Source organism: Martes martes (genome assembly GCF_963455335.1).
Source record: "Martes martes genome assembly, chromosome: 7".
NCBI lineage: Eukaryota > Metazoa > Chordata > Mammalia > Carnivora > Mustelidae > Martes > Martes martes.
Genome location: NC_137894.1, coordinates 69,942,331 through 69,965,507, shown reverse-complemented (window position 1 = coordinate 69,965,507; position 23,177 = coordinate 69,942,331). Strand labels below are relative to the sequence as shown.

Genomic DNA, 23,177 nt, shown 5'->3' with positions numbered 1-23,177 from the left:
TAATTTTTTTAATTTTCATGAGAGGGACATAAAACAGCTCTGGTTGTCCCCATGCTGAATTAGGGAAAGCAGCAATGATATCAATGTGAAGTTTCCAAACAAAACACCAAATAAAATGTGCTCGCAGCTCTGAGCTGGTACAGACTTGTGTAAATGGCCTATAAGAATTTAGAAAAGTTGCCATCTTTAAACTATATTCAGTGTGTTTTTAAGAATGTATCTGTAAAAAACTGCTGTGCCATTTGTGGCAATAAAGAATGCAATGTTTTGGGGTGCCTGGGTGGCTCAGTGGGTTGAGGCCTCTGCCTTTGGCTCAGGTCATGATCCCAGGGTCCTGGGATCGAGCCCCACGTCGGGCACTCTGCTCGGCCGGAAGCCTGCTTCCCCCACTCTCTCTGCTTGCCTCTCTGCCTCCTTAAGATTTCTGTCTGCCAAATAAATAAATAAATAAATAAAATCTTTAAAAAAAAAAAAAGAATGCAATGTTTTAGCAGAAGTGATAGCATAATAATTGCATGTTCATGTAGTACTTTTATCTTTTTAAGATTTTATTTATTTATTTGACAGAGAGAGATCACAAGTAGGCAGAGAGGCAGGCAGAGAGAGAGAGAGAGAGAGAGAGAGGAGGAATCAGGCTCCCTGCCGAGCAGAGAGCCGGATGCAGCTCGATCCTAGGGCCTGAGATCATGACCTGAGCTGAAGGCAGAGGCTTAACCCACCAAGCCACCCAGGCACCCTTTAAGATTTTATTTTTAAGTCATCTCTACACGCAACGTGAGGCTTTACCTTACAACCCGGAGATGAAGAGTTGCACACTCCACCCACTAAGCCAGCCAGACACCTCTCACGTAATACTTCATAGTTCAGCAAGGACTTTTTATAGTTTGGGTTTTCACAGAGACTTTTAACTGGTTCACACTCTTATTCTTTTATCACAAAGAAATGGGGCAATTAAATGAAACCAAGACTTCTGGGAAAAGTGGCTGATTCTAGGACCAGAGCAGGGAAAGAACATGAGCTTAGAATAAGAAATGCTTAGGGGGCACCTGGGTGGTTCAGTCATTAAGCGTCTGCCTTCACATCATAATCCCAGGGTTCTGGGATGGAGTTCCACATTGGGCTCCCTGCTCAGCAGGAAGCCCGCGTCTCCCTCTCCCACTCCCCCTGCTTGTGTTCCCTCTGTCACTGTCTCTCTCTCTCTCTGTCAAATAAATAAATAAAATCTTTTAAAAAATTGCTTAGAGAACAATAGGGACATGTCAGAAGGTCTGGCACTTGCTTGACGGGGCTCCCACTGAAGAAATCAGCTACTAGTTGAGCATTAAGATAAATAATAATGCTGAGGGATTATAACCCCTTGAATAAGGTAAGAATCCATGAGTCCCTCTAATATGAATGGGTGAATAAATACACTGAAGAGGAGGGGAGTCTCCATTTATTAGAAAGACAGCTAAAAATGCAGAAGGAATGATGGAATTAGGAGAATCACTTGCCAACCATCATCATCACCCATTCAGGCAAGAATCATGAACAGATGTTGAAACGAGGGTATAGGAGTTTGAAGAGTGACGGGGTATTTGCAGACAGTTTCGTTACAAAAGGCAAAATGGTAACTCTCCAGTGAAGAAACCTGGCAGACACCATCCCAACCGAATGGTCAGCGCGCACAATGCCAGTGATGGGACCAAGGGACGACAGGTGCCTCCTGACGGGGCGCGCTGGTGGGGACTCCGTGTCGGTCTATGGCAATCCTTCCAAACACGTGTTGCCCGCATCTGATCATGAGCAAGCGGCAGACAAGCCCACGCTGGAAAACTCTAACCAGAAACTAAAGAAACATGACAGTTGAGGGCAGCCCATGGTTCTTGGATTTTCTTTTGCTGTAAAGATATTATTGGGACAATGGAGAGTAACTCAGTAGGGTCTGTAGATTGGATGTAGCATCGCTTTGGTGTTTATGTTCTGACTTTGATAATATGCTGTGGCTCTATCAGAGTTCCTTGTTTTTAGGAAATACACAATGCAGTGTTTAGAGAGACGGGGGGAGGGAGGGTTTCTGAGAAGTCGTGCTGTTGTCAGAGGCTTAAACCACAGCCCAGTCTGGCCCTTCCTGCTCCATTTCCATGAGGGAGGTGGCACTTCCCAGCATGTGGCAGCAGCTTCTGGGAAGGAAGAGGGCTAGCTGCCTTGCCTCACACCCCCCCACCACTGTGTTGCGCAGTGGTGCTGAGACTCCACACCTTTCCTGGGTCTGTCCCTTGCCTCGGATGCCCCTTTCCCTCTCACCTGCCTGGGGGAAAGGCCCAGCTGGGAGAGTTGGAGGAAGGAGAAGTGGGGGAGAGCGGTTTGGAGCCCCAGTTTTTCCTTCTGGCACAGCCTCTAACCAGAAGGGCACAGCCTCTAACCAGAAGGGCACTGCACAAGGGGGCGAAGCCGTGGGGTCCCCCAGCCTCAGTCTCCTCACCTCTGGATGCGGGGCCGGGACATGACGGTCTCTTCGTGGGAATGTGGCTCCTTCTAGGACTCCTCAGTGACAGGCTCAGGAAAGAGGCCGTGGGCCCAGCCCCTGAGAGATTCCTTTTTGGAGCTCCTCCCTGGTGTGGGTTGCTCCTGTAGGTCACGTGTTTAGACTTGTAGAATACTGATCTGTATTGGCACCGGAAGTTTTCAATAAACCCCGGGGGTGTACCATGTGGTGGCTCCCTCATCCGTTCTTGCCTGCAGCACGTGACCAGACCCCCAACAGGTCCCAGGCCTGTGCTAGGTACAGGGGCTTCAGCCAGGAGTCACAGTGCCTGTCGAACAGCAGCGTGGGTGCACGTTCCGCCACCTAATGGGACAGTTCTTGTAAAGTCACTTTCCCTTGTGACTGGAAAGGTGGGTAAAAGAAACGAAAGCCCTAGCTTCTCTCCCAGTTGGCCGTCTGAACTTGTAGCCAAAGAACCCTGCGAGCCTCAGTCTCCTCACCTGTTAAATGGGGACAGTGGTCTCTCTCTGCTGCTCGCCCTGCCCACCTTGCAGAGCTGTGGTCCTTCAGCAGGAGAATTCTGTGTGGTGGAAGGCATGTCATCTCTGTAGATGAGGTCGTCTTGCTGATCCCTCAGCACACAGAGATAGACGTGCTCGGAAAGATGTGGGGTATTAAACACAAAGAGAGAATGACAGTGTTGTCTCTACCTTCTCCTGAGTTTAAAAGAGTGTTATGAAAGCATAACAGTAAAACAAAACAAAACCAGGAGAATCAAGCTGTGGCCACAAAGACCCATGTCATCCCTTTGCCAGCGTATGGCTCAGAATCCAGTCGTTGGTGACGGAACTGATTGTAGCCTGTCCTTCTAGTGCACCAGGTGGCCGAGCGGGTGGAAGCTCTGGGGCAGTTTGTCATGAAGACCAGGAGGACCCTCAAAGGCCATGGGAACAAGGTTCTCTGCATGGACTGGTGCAAAGATAAGAGGAGGATCGTGAGCTCCTCCCAGGTAGGTGGCATCTGCTCTGTGAGGGCACGCAAGAGTCTCACTTGATCACTGAAGAAGAAAGAGAACTTTCCTTTTCAGAAAACCCTGTCTGCTCTTAATCCCTCTGCTTATTCTCCACAGGACGTGAGTTAGCATAGTGAAGCATTCTCTTGCAGACTGTAGGATGTCACTGATTTGGGTGGATTCAGAGTTATGGTAATAACTGAAACGTGAACTATATCTGAGAAGCCATTCAGAATTATTTTTTCCTGAGCGTACTTCAGGGCTGTATTTGGGAATGAAATTCATTTTTTAGATAGTGGGGCATTTCCCCCCCAAATTGAGGACATAAGTGCTTGTGGCTTCTTTTAGTTTAAGAGTTCCTAAACTCTTTTTATGCCTTAAAGAATAAACTTAAGATACATATTTTGTAAAGTATAATTTTTCATTCATTTTATGTAGTTGACATAGTCTCTTCTACATCTTACATACTAGTTTTATCTATTGCTCCATCACAAATTACCTCCAAATTCAGCAACTTAAAACAACAAATATTTATTATTTCACATGGTTCTGAGAGCCAGATAAGGGTGGCTTATCAGGGTGGTTCTTTTTTTTTTTTAATGTTATGTTAGTCACCAGTACGTACATCATTAGTTTTTGATGTAGCGTCCCATGGATGGTTCTGGCTCAGAGTCCCTCATGGGGTTACAGTCAAGATGTTGGTCGGGGCTGAGGTCACAGCACAGCTCGACTAGGGCAGAAACTCACTTCCAAAATGGCTCGTCGGCTGGTGGCCCTCGTTCTTCACCATGTAGACCTTTCCACGGGGCTGCTTACAAGATGGTAGCCAGCCTTCCCCAGAGCAAGAGGGGGAGAAGGAGGCCGAAGCCAGGCCATCAAAGGTGACATCCCTTCACTCCTGCTGTTTTCCAACCCTGACATGAGGGAGGGGCCTCTACAAAAGTGTGACTGTCAGGAGTCTGGTGATCACTGCTTGGTCCTTTTTATGTCTATTTTGATGTAACATGCATTGAATTATAAAATTATAAACCAAAGTCCTCTATTTTTATGGCCAGTTTGGACTCCTCTCCCACCATTCCTACTTTCAGCCCAGATTTTCCAAAGGACAATTTTGGGATTTTTAATAGCCCTTTTAAATATAAAAACTGTACTGATCTAAATAATCCACACCCACCAACATCTGTGTCAGGTTGTGTTTGGTAAGGACAGGTGTTCTTAATCTCCTGTGTTACCTGTAGATCTAATGTGTCACGTTGTACTTGCTTTCTTTTATGTTCATAAAACATTTATCTCTTACGTATGTTACCATGTTAAAAAGACCCTGAAAAAGAGAACAAAGAAACCGTTTTACTCCCACCGCCCTGTCCCAACCATTATTACTATTTCAGAGCATTTCTTTCCAGACTTTTTTTTTTTTTTACCAAGTGGTTATCAAGAAACACATGTTGCTACCTAGCCTTTTTGACTTTTTTTTAACCTTCAAAGTACAATAGATGTTGGATTTTTCTGTCACTCACATGCTGTTCTTATTAGAGAGGGAGGAGGGACATTGCTGACACGCTCCATCCCTCCTGCTCTGCTGCAGAGAAGACTAGAAGCGGGGTGGGTGTGGGAGGAGGCTGGAAACAGCAGGAACATTCTGGAGCAGACGGAGTGACTCAGAGCAGCCCTTCTCTCTTGCAGGCAGGAGATTAATTAGCCTGACTGCGTGGGGTAGGGCTTGGGGTGGGGGTGGTCTCTCCAGGTTCACAGGCCCCTGGTGTATAAATCTGGGCTTGTGGAGAGGCCCACATTTGGTTTCATAGCTGATTTTAGCCTCTTGGGTGCCCTCTTCTCTCCAGAGCACACAGCAGGTGGGCAGTGGGGCCGGGCAGGCAGGCAGTGTTGGGGAGGAAGCTGCCAGAAGGAAGGCCAGCTCGGACAACACACGGAGAGCCAGGCTCCAGGTGAGGGGGGGTCCCGGGGCACAGGTCTGGAGCTCCTTCCCTCCTGTCTGCCCTGTTACCTAATCTACCTCAAATGTGTTTGGGCATTTAGTCAGAGAAATTAGACTGGAAGAGCCAATGTGCTTAGGAGTTTTGAAAGGCCCCAGGTGGCCCACTTAGACTTTTTTCCGGGGCCCTTTAGCCACATGCAGCAAGAATATGGAAGTCTTCCAGTGGATCGTGCCAAGAAAGCAACCATGTCACTTTGGATAATCAGACCTCGCTTGTGTCCCTGAGTGGCGTCTCTCCTCCCCACCCTTACCTCATTGTTCCGATTTAGCTCCAAACGGCTTCAGTGATTATAAAAACCAAGCCTGCTCTGGAGGCGGCTGACTCGGCCATCTTCTTCCTCTGTCACGCAGAGTCTGGGGACCCAGAGGACCCACACACCACATGCCGGGCAGGTGGCTGCCCTGTAGGGACCAGGGCTCTTGTGGGTTTGTATGACACACACACGACTTTGTGGTGACCCCTGACAGCCCCAGTGTGACTGCAGCAGCCGTCACGGTGAAAGTAGCCTTGCCAGCCCCGAGCCCACCCTTGGCAGTGAGTGCTCTGCGGAGGGGGCCCCACCGTGACAGATAGGAGTTGCACATTGTTCTCAGCACAGATGTGAAACGTCCGGGTGGGGAAGTGACGCTGATGTCAGGCCTGCGCAGCCCAGAGCTGAATGCGTGCTGGTGGGGCTCTGACCCAGAGAGCGGGGAGCATGGAGCACAGGAGCCAGGACGGCTGGTAGGGGTGGGGAGGGAGGAAGTAAGAGACCACTAGTTACCTGGGAAGTACCTCGAGGTAATTTCAGGTCTGTCTCACCCCTGTCTAGCTTCTTGTCAGGACGTGTGGGCGATGACAAGATACCAACAATCAGCGCTTGGTTTCTAAATGGCCTAGAAGTCTCTGAGCATTGCTTTGTATTCCACAAGCAGTATCCCATTGAGAATTGAGCCTGTAACCGGGCTGGACAGTTCAGCCCCCCATTCCCTCCCTGTTGTTCAGAGATTGGCTGGAGGTTCTGATACCCAGGTGCTCACTCTGGCTGTCTCCTGCACGCTGCCCAGCCAGACACAGCTCTTCCGAGCATTCTCAGCAGCTCTCTGTCAGGACTGGCTGACAACTCCTAAGCTGTTGATTCTTTTCCCTCCAGGATGGGAAGGTGATCGTGTGGGATTCCTTCACTACTAACAAGGTAAGAGGTTGTCCGTGGTGCTTTGAGCATCACCTCAGAGTCCCAGCCCTGTCCACTTCCCTGCCAGATACCCCCAGCCATGGTCATGCGGCTCCTCGGCTGCCTGTCTGGGGTTGGAAACCCTGGGAAAGCCCATCTTGTGTTGGGACAGCTCAGTAGCCCATGGCCATATCCATCTCCATCCCGAGCTGAAACCCCTCCTCCAAGCAGGAGCACCAGAGCCCCCAGAGAGGGCACTAACATTAATGCCGAAAAGGGCCTGGCCTGGAAAACTCAGCAGATTCACATATGCATATATTATTTTTCTCCTGAGGGGTGGTAGGAGGTTCCTGAACCCCCAGCTTTCTCTGCCCTCTGTGTCTTTTTTTTTTTTTTTACAATTTTATTCATTTATTTGACAGAGACACAGCAAGAGTGGGAACACAAGCAGGGGAAGTGACAGAGGGAGAAGCAGGCTCCCCGCTGAGATGCGGAGCTCAATCCCAGGACCCTGAGGTCGTGACCTGAGCCAAAGGCAGATGCTTAACCACTAAGCCTCCTAGGCACCCCTGTCCTCTGTGTCTTTGACCGGACTCTGTAGCACCATGGACGTGAGCAGACGGCAGAGGCCAGGGGAAGCTGAGGCTGCAGGGAGTTGAACTGACTCTCCAGTGATAGTCTGCAAGTCGGGCCTGGGCGTGCTCAGCTCCAAATCCGACCTACATTTAGACTCAACTAAAGAGAAAGGCGAAAATCTCTGTGGAGGTGTGCTCACAAGCCTGCCTCATGTTGCCTTTTACGGTAACAACTACTACGTATTCCATACTGGTTCTGTTATTTATCCAGGGAAGGTCTTCTCTTTCACCGCATAAGACAAAGAGACCTCTGTGCGCCTCAAACCCAGCAGCATCCATATTCTGCATGATTGAACGTGTTTAGTAAGTGTTGTAGTAGACAGGTGCACACAGCCTGATCAAGGGGGGCCCAGAACCATCTTCTGGAGCAGAGCCCCTCATGGTCAGGCCCCTGAGAAATAGTAAAGATGGCAGCTTAGCGGGGGGGGGGGGGGTTTCCTCTCCAGCACCTCCCTCCTGGAGGCCTCTCCTTCTGCCAGTGCACCTTAGCATCTTCAAGAGTGTGTGGGGTTTTGTTGCTTCTGTTTAAAAGCCCTAGGATGTCATAGAACACACACTGCCTGATTTCTGGGGAGGCATGGTGTTGCCACTGTGGCCCCTGACAGGGAACATAGCTATTACTTGTAAGGAAGGGGGCCTGTGGCACCTTGTGCTCAGAGTGGCCGTTTGCTGCCGTGGGTTATTCTAGGCATCTGAAAGGCTGTAATTGTGAGTGATAGAATTTCTGTGAGCAGTATCAGGGCCCGTGTTTCCCCCACAAAAACACAGAGAATCATAACAGGAAAGAAGACCAGCACTGGAAGTTACTGAAATCATCTAGTTCCATCCTCTCCCTTCACCGATGGGGGTGGACAGGTGGCCATCCTGCTTGGGGCCACACATCTTGCTGGTGTTGGAGCCAGGAACCAGGGCCCATGTCTCTCAGGGAAAGAAGCCCACAGATGCAGAAGGTTTCGAATTGTGGCTTTGTTCCCTGTCAGCATGCAGGAGAATGTGGGTGACACGACCACCAGCCAGGAGCGGGAACTGCTACCTCTAGTTCTCATTGCTCCCATGTTATGGGGTCTCTGAAGATCACCCTGCCCTCGCCCGCTTTCATCCTGATCTTCCCAGGAAGGTGTCAGGACCCACAGGGGACAGAGGCCCTTGGATACTCACAGGGCAACAAACACAGCATACATGTAGGATCATTTAAGAGTAGATTTTGAAAATAGGGAGAATCTGAGTAAATAAGGTAAAGCATATAACTGAAGTGAAATTCCGACAGACCTTTCACAGAAAATGAGCCCCAATATTCATTCGGAAGAACAAGGGGAGTATCACATTAAGAAAGAAGTAGGGGCACCTGGGTGGCTCAGGTGGTTGAGCATCCAACTTGGTTTCCACTCAGGTCACGATCTCATGAATCGTGAGATCAAGCCCCATGTTGGGCTCCACACTTTAATACATTTGTGTAGGAGTGCTGCTCGTTCTTTCTATGAGGCTCACGTTCTATGTTTCAGGAGCACGCAGTCACCATGCCCTGCACGTGGGTGATGGCCTGTGCATATGCCCCGTCGGGATGCGCCATTGCATGTGGGTAAGTAGGGGTCAAGCAGCTTTTCAGATCTCCTCTCTGCCATAAAACACTGTTCGATGGGCAAAAACAAGCAAACAAACCCAAACTTACTGTTTTTGTTGATTGGTTAGGCAGTGTGTCCCTGAACTCCCTTAAAAAAGAAACCATGAAACTCTCTTTCATACTTATTTTCATTAAAGACTGACAGTAGCTCAAGTTTCAGACCTGCCTCCTCTATTCTCAAACGCTGTCAGCTGGGACTATAAATTGGTGCAAACATTTTGGAAAACATGTTGGTAATGTGTATTGGAAGCCTTGAAAAATTTATAACCTGTGATCTAGTGATTCCACACATCTAACAACTTGCTTGAAAGGAGTGATCCAAAATATAGAAGAGCCACACGAGCAGTAATATTTATTGTAGCATTATCTAAAATAAAGCAAAGAAAGGGGGTTGTAGGGAGGAATAATGTGTCCATCAAAGGAAATTATTAAGTGAATTGTGGGACATGAGTTGAAGGTATTATTTTATACAATCATTAAAAAAGAGACTTCTTAATTATGGTAAGTAATTATTCAGGTTGCTAGGTAGATGGTGTTTTTTTCCCCTATTCTCCTGTAGCTCATTTTAACAGAATGGGCAGTAAAAGCTGCAACCAACATAATTCCCTGTCCCTGTGTTAAACAATTCTGGAACCATCCAAATTACCTCTACCATAGGATTCCAGCCATGTTTAGAAAAGAGGCATGAAGTTTATGATAAACTGTACCAAAAAAATCCAATAGTAGTTCCTTGTAGAAGATGGGACTATGGGGTTTTCTCTTTTTTATAATTTTCCATTTTTGAAAATAAGCATATGTTGTTTTTATAATCAGGAGAAATGAGATTCAATTCAAAAATGAAAACCCTTGGCCTCTAAGCAAAAAGTTTGGAGCCTTCTCCAGCCAGAGTCACACAATGGTCATCCTCAACATCCCTCCCTTTGAGGGGCCATTTGGGGCATCTTTTTTTTTTTTTTAAGATTTTATTTATTTGACAGAGAGAGATCACAAGAAGGCATAGAGGCAGGCAGAGAGAGAGGGGGAAGCAGGCTCCCTGCCGAGCAGAGAGCCCGATGCGGGACTCAATCCCAGGACCCTGAGATAACGACCTGAGCCGAAGACAGAGGCTTAATCCACTGAGCCACCAAAGTGCTCCTGGGGCATCTTTTCATTCACTTTACACTTGCCAAGACCCCATGTGCCTTTGGAACCCATGTTCACACACATGTATTTCACATTTTCTAATTTTTTTTTAATAGTGCAAAAGTAGGTTATATTTCCATTTTGTAACTGAATGGTAATGTTTATATAAAATCCATTCCCATTTACTTCTTGCCAGGATATGAGGTAAGCACAATAAGAGACAGACATACACACGTGATATATATAGGTATATATGTATTTGTGTATATGCTGTGTGTAAGTACATTTATTTTGTGTGTGTGTATACATACACACACAAAATAAGATAAATGTAAAGGAGTTCGGCCAGCTGTATAGTTAGAAGGCACCCCCCCCCCAAAAGAAGGTACCATCCCCACAAAACTTGTCATTTCAGCTCTCAGCCACAAACTTGGGAGTCCCCACAATCACCCTCAGGTGTAATAATTTGCTAGAACAACCACAGAACTCAGGGAAGTGCTCTACCTAGGCTGACAGTTTTCTCACAGTGCAGGGATACAAATTAGGACCAACCACAGGAAGAGGTGCCCAGGACAGAGTCCAGGCCGGGTCTAAACCTGGAGTTTCAGTCGTCCCCTCCTTATGGCATCATGGATGGCATTACCTCCTCCTGGCCACCGTGCGTGACAATACAGAGGTTTAGCAACCAGGGACACTCGCCAGAGTCTTTGGGGTCCAGAGTTTTTCCTGGGACTCAATCACGTACGGCCCATGTAGCTGACCCTTAGTCTCCAGTATGTCCTAGAGGTTTAGGCTAATACCTTTAGTTTCTGGGTCCTGTGGGGAGGTCAGAACTCACAGTGTGTGTCCTAAAGCCCCCATCATAAATCACACTGTTAGTCTGTGAGCCAAGGCTGCTCTCCCGTCAGGCGGGCCATTCCAGGGGCTCAAAGATGACCTCCCAGCAGCTGAGGGCAAAAGCTGACCTCTCTTTAGGGAAGATCAGTTCTTACTCATTAGGAATAATAAACACTTTATATATTTTTTTAAAATTCTGGGTAATATGTTTCTAACTGGGCATTAATGTTAGCAGATGCATAGAGCTGAAGAAGTTACATCATTTCTCAATACTTGATACTGAGATATCAGCTAGCTGGGTCTGTATTTCAGAAAGAATATATCGGGTAGATCCTTCTGCAGTATGCAATAGATATAATAACATAGTGAACAGTGTCTTTATTTTTGTTTGTTTGTTTTATTTTTTTAGAGAAGATGAGTGAGTGAGGGGAGGGGCAGAGGGAGAGAATCTCAAACAGACTCCCTGCTGTGCACAGAGCCTGATGCAGGGCTCCATCTCCTGACCCTGAGATTGTGACCTGACCCCAAATCAAGAGCCCGCTGCTTAACCAACTGAGCCACCCAGGCGGCCCGTGAACAGTGTCTTTAGCAGTAGTTTGGAGAATGGTTCTGTCAGCTATTTCTTGTTTGAACGCAGTGGGAAGATTTCCATGAGGGCGGGGGCCAAGCAGGGAAGAGGGTAATTTTACAAGGCCCAGGAAGACAGGTTTGTGGTGACAGCCTCCTCAGAGAGGAGGAACGGTTCGTGCCTTCCTCTCTGTCGTATCTGTCTCCCGGCCCTGGTGTGTGGTAGACGGTCAGTGACTGACTGCACTGGCTGCCTTGCACCTTGTTAGGAAAAAGAAGCAAAGGGAGTTCAAGGTGTAAATATTGGTGTAATATTAACAAATATTTAAAATATGGGGTCCAGGGGTGCCTGGGTGGCTCAGTGGGTTAAAGCCTCTGCCTTCGGCTCTGGTCATGGTCCCAGGGTCCTGGGATCAAGCTCCGCATCAGGCTCTCTGCTCCGCGGGGAGCCTGCTTCTTCCTCTCTCTCTGCCTGCCTCTCTGCCTACTTGTGATCTCTGGCTGTCAAATAAATAAATAAAATCTTAAAAAAAATAAAATAAAATATGGGGTCCAGTGGACGAGGAAAGAGCATCAAAAACTAAACTGAGCAGGGGCGCCTGGGTGGCTCAGTCGGTTGAGCATCCGGCTCTTGGTTTGGGCTGGGGTCACAATCTTGGGGTTGTAGGATCAAGTCTTGCCTCGGGCTGAGTCTGCTTGAGAGATTGTCTCTCTCCCTTTCCCTCCCACTTCTGCCCCTCCCCTACTCATGCTCTCTCTCTCTCTCAAATAAAATCTTAAAAAAAAAAAAAAAACTAAACTGAGCATGTTGGTACAATGCCACAGTCTAACTGGAAATTGTTCTCACCCACAGGCTTATGAATTACTGGTAAGAGAATTCCCAAGTCCACACCTGCCCCCTTGAGCAGTTGGAAAGGCTAAGGTTTCCCCTAGGATCCCCAGGGCATCATCAGAAGAGAGTGCCCCCCTGCCCCAAATGTCATTGTCCACTAAAAGGAAGGAGGGCTCCTTGGAGTAAGGCTGATTGTAGGTCTGGGCAGGAAAAGGATAAAGTGAGCCTAGGATATTTTCTTGTTCCAGAAAGCAAGGAAACATCCAGGGACCAGTGGGGTCATATCCAACAGAAACAGGAGCTGCTTGAAGGGGCCCTCCACTGCCCAAATGTGGGACAATGTGAGCCTCACATGGGATAGTGATAGTAATGGCTCATAACAGAGTTAAAGAGAAAAAAGAACCTACAGGTATATACAGTGAGAGGGGAGGGGGAATTTTTCTTTACCAAAAAATATTAGCTAATAAATGCAGAAGGAATGATCGAATTGGAAGGTCACCATTTTGTTCTCCTAAAATAACATTTGATTCAAACAAGATAATCGTGCTAAAGTCATTGTGTGAAAGGTTGTTGGGAAGCAGGATCTTCACATGGTCTTGAAGTGGCAAACCCTAGTTACTAATTACAAGCAAGTCACATTTACCATGCTGTGATGTAGTGCTCCCCACTTTGACCAAGTGATCAAAGTCGGCATCACCAGTCTTGAGACAGTAGGCATCGCAAACCTCCTGAAGTGAAGCAGGAGAAAGAGAAAGGAGTACACAGTATCATCTGTATACTAGTAGTACCGAAAATGTTATACTTGAACATGACCATTGTGAAACAATGTGACGAGTCCAGAGTATGTGACATTCTACAAGACCGTTGGCCTAAGATCTCTTGTTTGAACAACAAAAACAGAGGTGGAAGGTCTTTTCTAAATTAAAAGATCTCAAAAAGCTATAAAAACCAAATGCCGTGGGTGAATCTTGATGGGGCCCTGGATCCTGGGGACAACTGGGGAAGATTGAATACAGATGGTTGATTATACTGTTAGAGAATTTGTGTTCGTTTTCTCAGGTGTGATAGTGATCTAGTGTCTATCTAGGAGAATGTTTTGTGTTTTTTTTTTTTTTCAGAAGATGTACATTTACAAATTGAAGTCTTTAGGTGTAACATGTCATGTCTACATCTACCTTCAAATGGGTTCAGAGTTTGCTCCCACAAATAGGACAAAAGGCAAAGTTAGTGAATGTAGGTGAAGGGATCTGGGTGCTCACTGTACTATTTTTCTTTCAATTTTACGGTACATTTGAAAATCTTCCAGGTTGGGGGGAAAGTTTATAACACACGACGTTGCCAAAGGAAAACATTTTGAAAAGTTTGCCAGAAGGAGAATGTGTACTCGTATCCTGTTGCCTTATATTAGCATTTGACACTTCTTTCTTTCCATGCTAGTGGTTTGGATAATAAGTGTTCTGTGTATCCACTGACGTTTGACAAAAATGAAAACATGGCTGCCAAAAAGAAGTCCGTCGCTATGCACACCAACTACCTGTCGGCCTGCAGCTTCACCAACTCAGACATGCAGGTCAGTAAGTGGCCGTGTGGTGGCTCAGCCTGCCGGGGAGCAAGGGAAGTGACCGAGGACCAAGGAAGGGTGGCAAGGAGAGGAAGTTTTGCAGTGTCCCTCTATTATTATTATCATTATTATTATCATCATCATCATCTTATTCAAGTATAGTGAACATACAGTGCTATATTAGTTTCACATGCACAATATGAGTAAACAGTTCTATGCACTTCTCACTGCTCATCATGATAAATGTGCTCTTTATCTATAATCCCCTTTATCTATTTCACCCATCCCTCCCCTCTGGCAACCATCAATCTTCTCCATATTAAGAGTCTGGTTTTTTATTTGTCTTTTTTTTTCTTTGTTTTGTTTCTTAAATTCCTCATGTGAGTGAAATCATGTTATTTGTCTGTCTTTGACTTATCTCACTTATTAGCTTTATAATCTGTAGCTCCATCCATGTTTTTGCAAATGGCAAGATCTCGTTCTTTTTTTATGGCTGAATAATATTCCATTGTGTGTGTGTATCTATCTATCTATATCTGTATCTGTATCTGTATGCCACATCTTCTTTATCCGTTCATCTATGGATGGACACCTGGATTGCTTCCATAATTTGGCCATGATAAATAATGTTGCAATAAACATTGGGGTACACACATCTTTCTTAATTAGTATTTTAATTTCCTTTGGGTAAAATACCCACTAGTAAAATTACTGGATCATAGAGTAGTTCTGTTTTTAACTTTTGAGGAACCAAAATTTGCATTCCCCCCAACAGTACAAGAGGATTCATTTTCTCCACATCCTGGCCAACACTTATTATTTCTTGTGTTTTTGATACTAGCCATTCTGACAGTTGGGAGGTGATATCTCACTGTAATTTTCCTTTGCATTTCCCTGATAATGAGTGAAGTTGGGCATCTTTTCATGCTTCTTTTGGCCACCTGTATATTTTCTTTGGAAAAATGTCTATTCAAGTCCTCAGCCATTTTTAACTTAGATTACTTGCCTCTTTTGGTGTTGAGTTGTATAAGTTCTTTCTGTATTGGGAATATTAATCCCTTATTAGATATGTCGTTTGCAAATATCTTTTCCCATTCAGTAGGTTATCTTTCTGTTTTGTTGATGGTTTCCTTCACTGTGCAAGTCTTTTATTTGGTGTAATCCCAATAGTTTGATTTAGCTTTTGTTTCCCTTAGCAGGAGAGACATATTTAGAACAATGTTTATATAGCAATGTCAAAGAAATGATTGCCTATGTTTTCTTCTAGGAATTTTATGGCTTCAGTTCTCATGTTAAGTCTCTAATCCATTTTGAGTTTACTTTTTGTGTGTGGTCTAAGAAAGTGGCCCAGTTTCATTCTTTTGCATGTAGCTGTCCAGTTTTCCCAGCACCATTTGTTGAAGACACTGTCTTCTTTCCATTAGATATTTCTTGCCTCCTTTCCTGGTCGATTAATCCATAAGAGCATGGATTTATTTCTGAGCTCTCTACTCTGTTCCATTGATCTGTGTGTCTGTTTTTGCACTAGTACCATAATGCTTTGATTACTACAGCTTTGTAGTGTATCTTGAAAGCTGGGATTGTAATACCTTCACCTTTGTTCTTCTTTCTCAAGATTGCTTTGACTATTTGGAGTCTTTTGTGGTTCTATACAAGTTTTAGGATTGTTTGTTCCAGTCCTGTGAAAAATGTTGGTATTTTAATAGGGAGTATTAAATCTGTGCTTTGGGTAGTATGGACATTGTAACAATATTGGTTCTGGAACATGGAATATCTTCCCATTTGTTTGTGTCGTCTTCAGTTTCTTTCATTGATGTTTTACAGTTTTCAGAGTACAGGTCTTTCAACCTCCTTGGTTAAGTTTATTCCTAGATATTTTCTTCTTTTTGGTGCAATTGTAAATGGGATTATTTTCTTAATTTCTCATTCTGCTGCTTCATTATTAGTGTATAGAAATGCAACTTATTTCTGTGTATTAATTTTTTATCCTGCAATGTTACTGAATTCATGTGTCAGTTCTAGTAGTTTCTTTGCTGGAATCCTTAGGGTTTTCTATATACTCTCATGTCATCTGTAAAAAGTGACACTTTAACTTCTTCCTTACCAATTTGAATGCCTTTTCTTTCTTTTTCTTGTCTGGTTGCTGTTGGCTAAGACTCCCAGTACTATGTTGAGTAAAAGTAGTGAGACTGGACATCCTTGTCTTCTTCCTGATCATAGAGGAAATGTTCTCAGTTTGTCCCCATTGACTATGATGTTAGCTGTGAGTTTTCACTTATGGCCTTTATTATTTATTATGTTGAGGTATGTTCTCTCTAAATCTACTTCATTGAGAGTTTTTATCATGAATAGACGTTGAATCTTGTCAAATGCTCTTTCTGCATCTACTGAGATGATTATAAGGTTTTTAATCCTTTCTCTTGTTAATGTGATGTATCATGTTGGTTTGTGAATATTGAACTACCCTGCATCTCTGGAATAAATATCTATTTGATCATGGTGAATGATTTTTTTAATGTATTGTTAAATTCTGTTTGTTTATATTTTGTTGAGGATTTTTATATCTATGTTCATCAGAGACATTGGCCTGTAGTGTTCTTCTTTTGTAGTGTCTTTGGTTTTGGTATCAGGGTAATGCCGGTTTTGTAAAATGAATTTGGGAGCTTTCCTTTCTCTTCTGTTTTTTGGAACAGTTTGATTCAATAGGTATTAACTCTACTTTAAATATTTGGTAGAATTCACCTGTGAAGCCATCTAGTCCTGGACTTTTGTTTTTCAGGAGTTTTGTTTTGTTTTTTTTTTTTTTTTTAGTTACTGACTCAAGGGGCCCCTGGGTGGCTCAGGGGGTTAAGCCTCTGCCTTCAGCTCAGGTCATGATCTCAGGGTCCTGGAATCAAGCCCCGCATCAGACTCTCTGCTCAGCGGGAAGCCTGCTTCCCCCCTCTCTCTCTGCCTGCCTCTCTGCCTATTTGTGATCTCTGTCTGCCAAATAAAATCTAAAAAAAAAAAAGTAAAATCATTGATTCAATTTCATTGCTAGTAATCCATTTGTTCAAATTTTCTATTTCTTCTTGATTCTGTTTTGGAAGGTTACGTGTTTCTACGAATTTATCTATTTCTTCTAGATTATCCAATTTGTTGGCATATAATTTTTCATAATATCCTCTTACAATCCTTTGTGTTTCTCTAGTGTCAGCTTTTATTTTTTTCTCCTTCATTTCTGATATTATTTATTTGAGTTCTTTCTTTTCTTTTTTGATGAGTCTGGCTAAAGGTTTATCAATTTTGTTGATCTTTTCAGAGAACCAGCTCCTGGTTTCATCAATGTGTTCTACTGTTTTTGTTTTTGTTTTTTTTTAGTCTCTATGTCATTTATTTCTTCTCTAATCTTTATTATTTCCTTCTACCAGCTTTGGCCTTTGTTCTTTTTCTAGCTCCTTTAGGTATAAGGTTGGGTTGTTTATTCAAGATATTTCTTGCTTCTTGAGGTATACCTATTTTGCTATAACTGGACCTCTTAGGGGACATTTTTGCTGCATCCTAATGATTTTGGACTGTTGGGTTTTTGTTTTTACTTGTCTCCATGTATTTTTATTTCCTCCTTGATTTCTTAGTTGACCCATTTGTTATTTAGCGGCTTGTTATTCAGCCTCCGTGTAGTTTGTATTCCTCCCAGGTGTTTTCTTGTGATTGGTTGTGCTCAGGTGTGGTGCTTAAAAAGATGAATGATATGATTTCAGTTTTTTTGAATTTACTGAAACTTGTTTTGTGGCCTAACGTGTGATCCATTTTGGAGAATGTTCTTTGTGTACTTGAAAACAATGTGTATCCCACTGTTTGGGGATGGAATATTCTAAATGTATGTTGAGTTCATCTGGCCCAAAGCCACTATCTCCTTGTTCATTTTCTGTCTAAATGATCTATCCATTGATGTACATGGAGTGTTGAAGTCCCATATTATTATTAAACTTCTGTCAGTTTCTTCCTTTGTCTGTTAATAGTTCCTTTATGTATTTAGGTGCTCCTATGTGAGGTGCATCGATATTTACAATCGTTCTATCTTCCTATTGGATTTTTCCCTTTGTCATTATGTAGTGCCCTTCTTTGTCTCTTGTTACAGTCTTTGTTTTAAAGCCTGTCTTGTGCAGTGTAAGTATTAAGTATGTAAGGAGAGATATGCTCTAGCAGCTGGCTCTAAGAGGACCCTCCTGTTGTTTTTCATTGGTTATCATTATTACTTTTAATTAATCAAAAATGGGGAAAGTTGGGGCTGTTAATTAAATGACAGAGCTGAGATAAACTGCATACCACATAAAAGTCCTCCTCTAATGAACTTGGTGGTCGTGGGAGTGGAACAGAGAACCTTCTGAGGGCGTGGAAATTCCTATCCCGCAGCCTGAGTCCACATGTGCTTACGTGTGTAAAAGTTTAACGAGCTGCCGCGCTTCAGAGTTGTGCATTTTATACACCTCACACTTGTGTTTTCTCAAATAGCAAAAGAAGAGGCTTTCACTAGTAAGCCTGATCCCTACTTTGAATAAACTACAAGGTGAAAACATTACAACTTCAACCCTTTGACTAAGTTTCTTAACACGTCATAAAAGGATCCTTGGCTTATTCATTCATGCCTACTTAGAAAATTTTCGTAGGTGCCCACCACCCACATTGCCAGATACCACCGGTTCTGGGGGTGGACTCACTCACACTCAGGCTCTGTTCTCAGGACCTTCAACGGAAACTGTCTGTGACTGAACAGCGGGGGAAGCTGAGAGCTTGGAATGGGAGGGATGGTCCCAAACTTGCTGCAAAGGGCTGCCTGAGCCAGCCTTGGAGGGAGGGGCTGTTGGCCAGGGAAGTTCGAGGGCAGCCCAGAGGGAGACAGGCAGCCTGAGAGGTGGGCAGGGCCGGATCACAGGGCCCTTGAGTCTGGCCTCAGCCATTACAGGCGCTAGGTCAGATTTGGGTTTCTTTTAAGCAGGAGAGCTTCTGAGTCAGACGAAAGCCTTCCGTGGCCCACTGTGTTTTCATCTCACTGGGGTTGGAAGGGGAGGTGAGGCTGGCAGCAGGGAGACCAGGGGACTAGGTATCTGTTTAATTGCTGAGCAGAGGGGTGTTGGGACTTGGAACACCCAGTGTTTGCATCCTTCCTTTGCCACCAGGATTCTCACAGACCTGTACAGTAGGGGGCGCTGTGGCCCGGCCTGGCTGTGGTGCCAGAACCCGCTGTCTTTGGGGCTGAGGACAAAGCAACAGAGGACATTTAGTCTGGATGAAGGAAGGCTCAGAGGGATGCGAGAACAGGGAGTCTTCAGACATCTGAAGCCCCTCTGGTGGAGTCCCATCACCACGCCCTCCCTGCCCACCTCCTCTGTGTTGCCGCAGGTGCTGGAGGTGGAGATCAAAGGGGCACCTGTGAAGGAGAAAGTGCTTTCCTCCAAACAAGCCGCGAGTCCCGGGTAGAGAAGGTCCTGCTGGCGACTTCCCCCGGGATGTGTCCTGGGAAACAGAGCAGGGCAAAGGTCTTGGCTTGGCATCAGACCGCCGGGATCAAATCTCGGCTTCACTGTATCCCAGCTGGTCAGTCCCAAACAAAGTTTTATTCTGTTTTCTTTTTCTCACCTTCAGGAGAGAATGGTAGTAAACTCCTCTCTCATAAGGTTTTCTGAGGATTCACTGAGATGATTTGTGTAAAATAGTACAGCCCCTGGTAAATATCAATAAATGTTAGGTGTTATTACTTTATTATTTTTTTAATATTTTATTTATTTATTTGACAGACAGACAGAGATCACAAGCAGGCAGAGAGGCAGGCAGAGAGAGGGGGGGAGGAAGCAGGCTTCCCGCCGAGGAGAGAGCCCGACGCGGGGCTCCATCCCAGGACCCTGGGATCATGACCCCAGCCGAAGGCAGAGGCTTTAACCCACTGAGTCACCCAGGCGCCCCACTTTATTATTGTTAATAGTATCTCACAGCTTCCTGGGTGATTCTGATGCATGGCCTCTTTGGGATACCTTAATGAACCTTGAGCTTCCTTCCATTCTGGTGATCAAGGATGGAAAAAGAAAAAGTCAAGAGGCTGGCAGAAGACTGGTGTTAAACCTACAAATTCCTTACATTCCAGAATAAATGACCGCGAGTAAGAGGTTCTGTTTTGTGCATTTATCGTGATGAGTGTTTTCACTTATATTGTAGTGAAGGTAACAAAAATATTAAAAGTATTTTTAAAATATTCTTTACTATTAAGAATTTACTTGTAACTTTTTAAAAATATTCATCTCTTTGGTTGAAGAATATGGTATGGAAAATCTGCAAATTTTTTTTTAAGATTTTTTTTTTTAATTCATTTGACAGAGATCGTAAGTAGGCAGAGAGGCAGGCAGAGATAGAGGGGAAGCAAGCTCCCCACTGAGCAGAGAGCCCAATGTTGGGCTCGATCCCAGGACCCTGGGATCATGACCTGAGCCGAAGGCAGAGGCTTTAACCCACTGAGCCACCCAGGCGCCCCGAAAATCTGCAAATTAAAGAGCTAGACTGAGGTAATCGTTTAAAGCAGATTGTTTGGGTGTCCCAAAAAAGATGGGAGATTACAGATTACTGGCCCTTTGCAAGTGTTAGGACAGGAATAGGTGTGGGCTTGGAGAGATTGAAGGGAATTACAGCATATTATAAAATATAAGTACAGAAATTAAGACCCAGTCCAAGTCTTGTGAGTTTATAAGCTAACTTTTATCAGCCTAGGTCATCTTGTTGGGTGAACCAGGCCACCTGAAGGGTGAAGGGAGCCCCACAAACAGCGGCAGGAGCTTTGCAGCCTTGGAGAGTCCCCAGATTTGAGAGTTGCCCATGAGTGGGAGCTCTAAGGAGGGCCTTGGGGACTGTGCCAGAGAACCCTAAGCTCTCTGGAACTCAAGCAGCTCTGGCTCCAGGGAGGAGCTCCAAAGCCGCTTCTCCTAGCTGCAAGGAGAGTCTGGGCCTCCCCAGACTGCCTGGGAAGAAACACACTCCAACATGCTGCAACCAGCCAGGCACCAGGCCACGGTGGGAGTAGAGTCCCCTGGGTATAATGTGGTTTCCCTCCTGCAGAGAAAAGGAGATTCTTTGTAAGTGCTGGGCCCAGCGTGTAAGAGAGAAGGGACAAGAGCAGGAGGGAAGAGGAGAAGAGAAAACCAGCAGCAGGAGGAATTTGGAGGTACAGGGCGGTCCGTGGGTGCACTGAAGGCTTGCAGTCTCTAAGCCCAGCGCTCTCTCATTTCCTTTCCTCGGTAATCTTCACCCACAGAGGGCCCCACAGTATTGCCGTGATGCCACAAGAGCCCCTTCCTGTGCTGTCTTATCACCTCATCCAGACCCTGGGAGCAGCAGGAAGGTGGGGCATAGGGAGGCTGTGCGTCTACAGCTTATTAGCCCTTGTGGATCCCCCAGCCCATGGCTGCTCGGGACGGGCCGCCCCGGGCTCTGCAGTATGGTCAGCTGGGTCCCGGAGGCTGTGAGCCCTGCATCTCCGCTGCCTTTCCCCCGGACACAGGGCGCTGTGCTCAGCCTAAGCCCAAGCCATGGGCGCACTCGGGCACACACACACACACACAGACACCCACCCACCCACCTGCTGTGACCCTAACTCCACTCACCATGCTTTCCCCCAGACATCACAGCGTTCCTCTCACTGTATGCATGGCCTTTGTACCTTGTCAGTTTACAGAAACAGCTTGAGGGGTGGCCGCAAAGACCTTAGACACGTCTTCCTAAAATCTGCCCTTCATCTTATCTCCCTTGGAAGCTTACCCCCTCCCCTGCCCTCCCCTCAGTCTGGCCTACAGGCTAAAGTCCTCACACCTCTCCTTTCCCGCAGAGGTGGGCCTTCACCCAGCCAGCACTCCCTCATCCTTGGAGAGCAGCTCAGATATTGCTGGGTTGGACTTGTCCCTCCCATGGGCCCACCCAGATCTCAGCACTTCTCACTTGATCGTGACTCATCACAGTCTTCTCTGCTGAGATCCTCGGAAAAAACTTGCTGTCCAGCAAAACTCTTTTTTTTTTTTAAGATTTTATTTATTTATTTGACAGAGAGATCACGAGTAGGCAGAGGTAGGCAGAGAGAGAGGAGGAAGCAGGCTCCCCACTGAGCAGAAAGCCCGATGCGGGACTTGATCCCATGACCCTGAGACCAGGACCCGAGCTGAAGGCAGAGGCTTTAACCCACTGAGCCACCCAGGCGCCCCTCCAGCAAAACCTTCTTAGACCTGCAGCAAGGGAGAACCCCAACTTGCCAGAATCCCCATAGCATCTCAAAATGAAGAAATCAAGGAAGGGTACTTGGAGGGTTTGGGGGTCCAGGCTGAGTGATTTTTAAGGTGGGTGTCTTGAGGCAAGAAACTGGCTACAACGTTACTAGCTTTGGATCCGGGAGCCCCACAAGATGAAGGTCTTGAAGTGAGTCTGGATGAGCAAGCTGTTTGTCTTGGTAAATAAGTTGTTTTGTTGGTTCACAGTCTTATCTTGCAGGAGCAGGTGTGTCCTGAAGCAAGCCGCTAGATTGTTTTCACGTGTTCTCAGTATTGCCTCACAGAACACCAGGAGAGTGTGCCTGGGCTCAGAATTGTTCAACACAGGGGCAGGGAATTTGGTTGGTGTCAGGTCTTACTGCCAGTTCTGTTCAACTGTGCTCCGGGAGAGCGGAGAGCCGAGACCAAAACACAGTCTTTGTGCAAACCCTGATTAATGCCTACTAGCAGAGCAGCTGAATGTCGTCAGCACCCAGCAGATGCTTGTTGAGTCTGTGAGGGCATGCGTGTGGCCCTCCTGGGGGGGCCCTAGGACCATCTAGGCCTTGCTCTGGGGAGAAGCAGCCACAGGGGCACATGTCTCACAAAATGCTGCCTGGTGGGGTGCAGTGCTCCTCACTGCTACCAGCTGAGGGTTTGTGAGGGCTGGGGGTGGGGGGGTCCCAGGCCCCAGCCCAGGTGTGATATTAGCAGGCAGCCCCATGGCTGGGGAGCACGTTAAAATCTGAGAAGCACTTGAGGTGTCTGGCTTGCTCATGGGGGCCGCGCCAGTTCTGTCCCCCAAGACGTTCACGGAGCACTCCCTCCATGACCCCGGGCAGTCACAGCGCTCTGTGGATATGGCACGGAGGCCCTGCTCGACTTTGTGCCCCTGGAGACAGGCACATAAACACACATCACGAGGACAGTGAGCATGTCGCAAAGGGACTTTGTTTTCGTAGGACAGGAGAAATACTTCTGTGCTTGAATCCAGGTATAGCAAGGCATGTGTCCGTGTGTGTGTTCCAAGAGCCTCCTTCTCCCCGGTCAGCTTTCAGCATCCGAGTGACTTTCCCCCAGCACAGATCCTGATGCCAGTGTTCTTCCCGCCC

At 46.0% G+C, this 23,177-nt stretch overlaps 1 protein-coding gene across 1 annotated transcript in view; it reads left to right on the top strand.

The window, feature by feature from the left end:
• Positions 1 to 23,177, top strand: part of GNB5 (G protein subunit beta 5) — a 40,912-nt gene that overhangs the window by 6,000 nt on the left and 11,735 nt on the right. The window contains exons 2-5 of the mRNA XM_080808331.1: positions 3,340 to 3,476; positions 6,609 to 6,650; positions 8,767 to 8,843; positions 13,681 to 13,813. Coding sequence (XP_080664457.1) covers positions 3,340 to 3,476; positions 6,609 to 6,650; positions 8,767 to 8,843; positions 13,681 to 13,813 — 389 coding nt within the window. The remainder of the gene's footprint in view (positions 1 to 3,339; positions 3,477 to 6,608; positions 6,651 to 8,766; positions 8,844 to 13,680; positions 13,814 to 23,177) is intronic.